We start from the raw sequence: 7,352 nt of genomic DNA, 5'->3' as shown, positions 1-7,352 counted from the left end.
TTCTTGTAGGTGAGCCAATCCCAACGCAGCCATGACAGTCGTTGGACGGAGAGCCCTCACCTCCAGACGGATATCCTCTCTGAGACCTCCCACAAAACATCCTACTAAGGCTTTCTCCAGTCATCTGTGTACCTTGGTTGCCATCCACTCAAACTCGAGTTGGTACTTTGCTACCGTTCCAATCTGCTTCAACTGAGTGATAAGCTCGTTGTAGTCCGCAAACGTCGTCGGCCCAAAGCAGATGCACAAAGCTTCGGTGAACTCCGTCCAAGTTACCTGGAGATGATTCTGGCGATACCACTAGAGCCATAGAATCACGTCTCCTTCTAAATGAATGGAAGCGATGGAGACACGTTGGTGTGCAGGAGTTTCATGGTATTCAAAATATCTTTCTACTCGGAAGATCCAAGGAATGGGATCTCCACCATAATAATTGGGAAAGTTGATCTTAGTGACTTTTTCGATGGGGTAATACCCTATTCTTTGACTACTAGAAGTAGAGGCTTTCGCTCCTGTTGGGTGACTGGTCTCGCCAGACTGTTGCTGAGAGGCGAAGGTGGAATCCAACCTCAAGCTGGTCGACCCTATCATCCACGGTAGTGGAACGTGTCTGTAGCATCGTAAAGCCTAGGATTTGGATAGCCTGGCTCTGATACCAATCTGATGAGTTACCGCTCACCTCAGAAGCCCCTTCGAGGGTGGCTTAACCTCCTGAAATAGATGGGTGGGGGGGGGGGGGGGGGGGGGGGGGGGGGGGGAGAGAGGGGAAAGGTATGAAGAAAATGACTAAGAGAGAGATGAAAGGGTTATTCATTTACACCACTTATTACATGATCAAGGCCTTATATAGCTGGCCTACATGTATGCAATCATGGAGAGAATATTTTCTGGTGGCAGTGTAACCAACTCTGGGAGGCTCTGAGTATAAGTAACTCTGCGAGGCTCTACCGAGTGTCATGCTAGCCTCTCTGTCTTCTAGTGAAATGTTGTTCGTTGGTGGCCTGCTCCACTCCTATAGTTGGGTTCGAAGGGAGTATTTGGGTCCCAACACCAAGCAAATCGATACTTTGAACCGTGTGTAATAACAACACTTTCTTGTTATATATATACCAAAAATGAGGAACTTTCTAGCATCGCATGCATCTTTAATTACTCTATGCAACAGTTGAGCAATCTCTTATTTTCCTAAAATTTTCTATGCTTTTTAACATCTTTTATTTATGAGCAATTATACTTTTTAACATCTTAATCCACTTTTCTATAGAAAATGAGAACCCATGACTCACGAGGCTAGGGCAGCAAGTTCTTTGATCTGAATTCAAATCCCATCCAAATTCAACTAGGCTATTAATGGTTCTCCTTAACAACTTTCTCTCAACTTTCTGTTTCTCTTGTATTTTCTATCAAACCAAACACAATCTTAGAGTCAATTCAATCCATTTGAAGCCGCCCTCCATGACCATGAGGTTTACATAATTGAAAATCCAGAGGTCCTGATGCCTCACTTTATTCTAAGTGTGTAAAACACACAAACACAGATGTAATCTAGGGATGTATTATAACTTCAATACCCACTATTTTCTCATTTTAAATATTTGTTTATTAGTATAAATGGTAAAAGTGAATTCCTTTGGAAACACTTACCAGGATAATTACCAACCTAGAAAGACAAATTCGAGTGTCACAAGATTGGCCCTAAAATAAGAAATGGACAAAGACGTAAAATCCCATAATTCCCTGTATTTGCAGAAAAATCCATGCTTACACTTTGTCCTTTGCTGGTTTAAGAGCAGTGCGATGAAATAAGACCCAATAATGCCAGAATTGCTCTAATTTTGATTATATACTAACTGCATCACATGTGAGAGATCCATTCACTTGTATAGTTCAGGCTTCAAAACCCCCACATAAGGCAAGTTCCTGTAGAGTTCAGCAAAGTCCATACCATAACCTACAACAAAGTAATCTGGGCACTGCCAAAAGAAAATGTAATTAATATTTTGATATTGCTCATAAGTGACCACTATATTGCATGAGTACGCTGTACAATGCATTCAACAGATGAAAGTAATATAAATTCAAGTATACTGCCAAACAGCATGCGAGAAAGAAAAAAGTGGACTACTGTAAGGCACCACAAATTGGTGTGGAATGTCTAATCAGCTATTCTTATAAGTAAAAACTTGTCCGGAAGAAAATCGAGAAAAAACAACAACGAACATAACTTCTTTTGTAGTAAAAGAAATTCCCCTAATTTCATATGATCATATGAATTGCTCTCCAAATGAAAAAGGACTAAATGAATAATTCATAAAAGAAAACTAGGAGCTGCATACTCCTCCATGTAAACTATAGGGTAAAAAACCTTATTAAGATAAAAACATGTGCAAAATCCATGCACAGTGAAAGGATCTTTTGTTCCACCAAAGCTAACCTCTTGTTGGACCTAGTACAGGGATTTATTCTCAGGATGTTTTGGAGAAAATCATCATTGAAGATAAGATTGTTCTTTCATCTGATTGAGAAGCAATAAATACTCACAATATCATTTAGGACAAAAAATAAAATAAAAAACTGCAGCATTACCACTATCTGCATAAAAAGGTGTAGTTGCTTAAAACAGACATGGAACCAAAGTTTTCATCTTTGCTTGAAACCAATAGATGACAAATAATTGGTTAAGTAATCCTGCAGAAATAATTAGTTCAGTAACCAGCATCTGCATGACAACAGCTAGCCACTTGTAATGGACTCAAAAACAAAAAAGAAATAGCATGGTAGTGTAACATCTCTACAGGAATAATATAGAGTTCATCAGGGTTCTCTTCATAAACCTTGTCAGACACAATAGTCAAGATCAATGTAAAAAGAAAAAAGAAATCATCAGGGTTCTCTTCATAAACTATGATATGATATAGAGTTCTTACCTCAAAGCCCCAATAGAACTTTCCTTCACCCACTAGATCAAAATGAACCTTCCGTCTCGATGGCTTATCAAGGAACGTGCAAACTGATACAGAACATGCACCTTTTGATTCCAAATGTGAAATGAGACAAGATAAAGTGTTTCCTGTGTCCACAATGTCCTCAACCTAAGAATAGAAATCATCAAAGGAATCTGTGATTAAAGTGTCTTTGAAGTGAACAGTAATTCAGAATGAGGTAAAAATGTGGATATATAAGGAAATTACTATTGAAGAAACAGACAGAAATAAACAGATGGACAGATGATTGATAGATAAATACATGGGCAAATACATGCACACAGAAGCAATAACTAACCACATAGATGCATAAGCATAAACATACATGTACACACACATACACCAATGCCAGGCTAACAATGTGCCTGCGTGTGTAAGTTTGCATGTGCAAACGTGAATATAAGAGAGGGTGAGCTCGGAAGAAATTTAACCACAACTTTGTTTCCATTAAGATAGGGACAGTGTTGTAAAAGCGAAAGTGAGTTCCCAAATCATAAAGCACAAGACAGACAGGGCATGCACCAGAACGAAGTGAGGCACTACTTTCAAGTTTCAAAAAAGGAAAATAACAGAAAATTTAATATACTAGAATATAAAAGTCTTCATTCTGAAATAAATAAATTATACAAAGAGCCTATTAGCTCAATTGATTAATTGAACCGTGTTTATTAACATGAAAGTTGTATCCTTATAGAATCTAGACCCACATAGGCTAAAATGTTTAAACTTTAAACTCTAAGCGCCACAAGTACACCTACAATGTAGTAAATACAGATTCAACATCAAAGTCAAGGTTAATTCATCAAAGCAACAAGCAGGAGAGGCGAGCTCAATCTGGGTTTAAGGGAGACATATGCTACCAAAGGAAACTCAACCATGAGCATGGTATGCTTTTTAAAACACTGGTTGAGTTTATTTCCTATTTTGACAGATAAATGAACAATCTCTGTCCCCTTCATTATAGCCCTGCTTGAGTTTTTTAAATTCTTTTGCTCCCCATAGACCAACATAGAGGAATCTACCTCTCTCTTCAATATAAATTCATTTGTATAAGTGTCATAACCTTCACTCCTTGAGTGCATGCAGTTTCTTAGTTTTTCCAGTTTTTTACTTGAAGCAAAACAGTTCATCAGGATTCTGTTCTAGTTTGCAATTTCCTTTCCTCTCTAGTTTCTTTTTCCCAAGCAATTTCCAATTTTTATCAAATAAAAACAAAGGAAAGAGACGCCTAAGCTCCTTATTTAAATGACCATAACATAGTCTTGATAGCAAACTGGAATCCACGAGTCGGTGAATTTGGCTAAAATAGTATCAATCTCATCGTTTAACCACATGGAGCTAGTGCATCTTTGTAATTCATAGCCCCTTTCTTGCACAGTTAAAAAAGACGTAAGTTCAACAGGGAAGTAGGATGGACCAACATTTACACTACAGATTGATCTCTTACCATCTTAAGACCAAACGTTTAAACCACCCTAGCATGGTAAAGAAGAAAACAACAAGCTGAAGTGCTAAATGGCCGACAACCTTCTCAAGAAAGACAGTAGTAATAGTAATAGCCCAGGCGGAACTTCTACAAGTAAAAACTAAAAAACCACATCCTCCCTTCACAAACACTTAAAGCCATTACCTCCTCCATGTCCCTCGGGATTCAACTTCTGAAACTTAACCGTCCTCCAAAAGTATAGAAAGTCTCGAAAACCACATACGAAAATCCAAACATAAGCAGCAATTTATAGACATTTTGTTCAATCATGCAGATAGATAAAATATAACAAAATAACATTTTAGTATTGCTTCCGATACCAGGATTACGTGCTTCCCCTTGACATCGACCTTAACATCGCTCGAAATCCTGGGAGCTCCGTTTGACTCGGTTCCAAAACCATACGACTCTGCCCGTATAAAATCAACATAGACCGGCAGTTTGGTTTTCCTCACTATGTCGGCGAGGAACATAAAAGCACCCGTGGCAACACCGACCATCACCACCGGAGACGACAAACCCTTTAAGTCGTGGAAGATTTGTGAAGCGACTTCTGAAACCCTATCGGAGATTTGTTCCTCCGTCCATAGAATTTTTTCAATGTGACCGTCCATCTGCAACTTCACGAAATTGAGAAAGAGAGGAACAGAGAGGAGGAAATGAGTGATGGAGGAAGTGATTGCGTGATGGGGAGGTTGGTAGGTACGTGGCGTGGGAATGGGGTTTGGCGACTTGGCGTTATTAGGGTTTTAGGGTTTTCATCGTATGAGTTTAAACTTCCTATAATAAGACGCGGGACCGATCGCGTTCAAAAAAAGCAAAAACAACCACTTGCCACAACGGTTGGTCGGTTACTGTGTTCCCGCCATTTCATCTTCAATCATGGGCCCTCGCAATGCGGAGATGTGATCTCCTCGCAATCGCATGAAAGGCATAGGCCATCTTGGCAATAGATTATAGTCCTTATATAGAGAGAGTGTTAGTGGTAAATTACTTAAATAAACATCCCTGACGTTTCTGACAACTACTTATATCTCCCCCTTAATTTTGACTTCCTCGAAAACATACCCTGAGGTTCAAGGTTTAACTATACTTATTTTATGAGCCTAATGGAAAATGGTGATGCTATGCTCTTAAAGTTTTTAAAATCACAAATTTGTTAGGGGATGATGTTGCATTAAAAAATTAAGAAATAAAAATAATATAGAAAATGGAAGGATATTTTGAAAATAAAAGTAAAATAGAAAATAGAAGAAAATGATGGAAAGTAAAAATAGAATGTAGATTAATTGAAAGAAAAGAAAAAGGAGTAATGGTATAAAACAACCACGAGAATAAAAGAAAATTGCAAAGACAAATGGAAAAATAATAATAAGCAAAAACTGTTTGGGAAATTATACTAATAACAATCAACAAATAATAATGCGAAAAAAAATGAAAATAAAACTGCAAAGAATCGAGAAGGGATAAAAGTGGTGAGTAATTCTTTTTATTAATTACTAGTTTATATTATTTTTTATTTTTCCTATCACTTTTTTTTGTTTTGCTCTATTTTCAATTATTTTTGTCATATTTTATATTTCAATTTTCTACCATTATTTGTTTTACTTTCATTTCTATCATTTGTTTAATGCAACACCATCCATGGGCAAATTGGGGATTTTAAAGCCTTTTAAGAGCATGGCATCATCAATTTCTATTGCGTTCTTAATGCCACATTAATGTAGGGGTAAACATGAACTGGTTAAGTTTGGTTCCATGGCCATAACTTGGAACCTACCCTATAGGAGTTGGTTCAAAGGTCAATTTTGGCCTTGATAGTTCTAAGGTCAATTCAAGGTCTACCCGCGAAACGAAACTTGTTTCAATACAAGTTCATCATAAAAATGAAACTTGTTCTTTAAAAAATTGATTTTCAATAACAACAACGATGACGACGACGATGATCATCACAAAAATATAGTTCAAAACATATTATCTTTTGCATTACTTATTATAAATAAACATTAAAATTGAACAAAGATGGTTAGATCACTTAATTAACTCAATTGTCAAGTGAGACCATGGTCAATGTAATCATTAAGTGCTTGGGTTCAAATATTCACAACCTTAAAGTATTTTGAGGTTTTTTCAATACAAGTTCAGTTCCACCAAGGTTAATCAAGGCCAATTCTTTGAGTCAATTTGGGTAGAGTAAACCTCTAGATCCTAGAATCAACTTGGGTGGTGGTTGCTTTAAAGATTTTGGAACCAGACCCCACTTGATAACACATTAGGTACAATATATTCAAGGCCGCTTCAAGGTCAATTCCATTTGGTTCTAGGTAGAGCTTTACTTATCCCACATCAATGGTAGGTATGGAAAATTTCCCCATGAAACCGCCCCTTGAATGTGATGGGCTTTCCATGATCTTAAATGGGGATGGGATGGGGACAAGGAAAATATTTTTCCCCAAACTAGAGATTGGGTGAGGACAAGGTTACATATAATTCCCCGAACCTACCCCAAACCTGTTGGAAATTAGTAAAATATCGCTAGATTTAATATTGACTTTTAAAATATCTCTAAAATTTCCCCAAATTCTTAAAATCATAAAATCCTATAATTCCATTTCTAAAGTACCCCCAATTTGTCATAATCCAATTCCTAAAATACTCCCAAATTCCCATAATCCTATTTGCAAAATATCCATAAATTAGATTATTTTTTTATGGTTGCCTTAGGGTGGGAAAATTTTGGAGATTCCCTATCTCCAATAGGAGTGGGTGCCCTACTCCATAGCCATTCCTAATCAATGGAAGGTATGATTTTTTTTCCTTTTTTTGGTAAAAATATTGATTCATCAGTAGGCAACCAAAGAAACAATAGAACAACAAAGGAA

General features: G+C 37.2%; 1 protein-coding gene across 2 annotated transcripts; it reads right to left on the bottom strand.

The window, feature by feature from the left end:
• Window positions 1–1,714: 1,714 nt before the first annotated feature.
• On the bottom strand, window positions 1,715–5,297 carry HGPT (Hypoxanthine-guanine phosphoribosyltransferase). Of its 2 annotated transcripts, none has more exons than XM_010262753.3 (3): window positions 4,791–5,249; window positions 2,928–3,092; window positions 1,715–1,973 (listed from the first exon to the last, which is right to left on the bottom strand). In XM_010262753.3, exons 1-3 carry the CDS (start codon window positions 5,082–5,084, stop codon window positions 1,875–1,877), a joined length of 558 nt encoding a protein of 185 aa, XP_010261055.1. In that variant the 5' UTR covers window positions 5,085–5,249; the 3' UTR covers window positions 1,715–1,874. The 2 variants fall into 2 exon arrangements, with proteins under 2 accessions (XP_010261055.1, XP_088744142.1); XM_088888016.1 differs by lacking the exon at window positions 1,715–1,973 and adding an exon at window positions 2,005–2,688 and having other exon boundaries at window positions 4,791–5,297.
• Between the last annotated feature and the right edge of the window lie 2,055 nt (window positions 5,298–7,352).

This window comes from Nelumbo nucifera, chromosome 5 (genome assembly GCF_055504915.1).
Source record: "Nelumbo nucifera cultivar China Antique chromosome 5, China Antique-T2T, whole genome shotgun sequence".
In the NCBI taxonomy this organism is placed as follows: domain Eukaryota; kingdom Viridiplantae; phylum Streptophyta; class Magnoliopsida; order Proteales; family Nelumbonaceae; genus Nelumbo; species Nelumbo nucifera.
The sequence above is the reverse complement of the archived record's forward strand: the minus strand, read 5'-3'. Positions and strand labels throughout refer to the sequence as shown.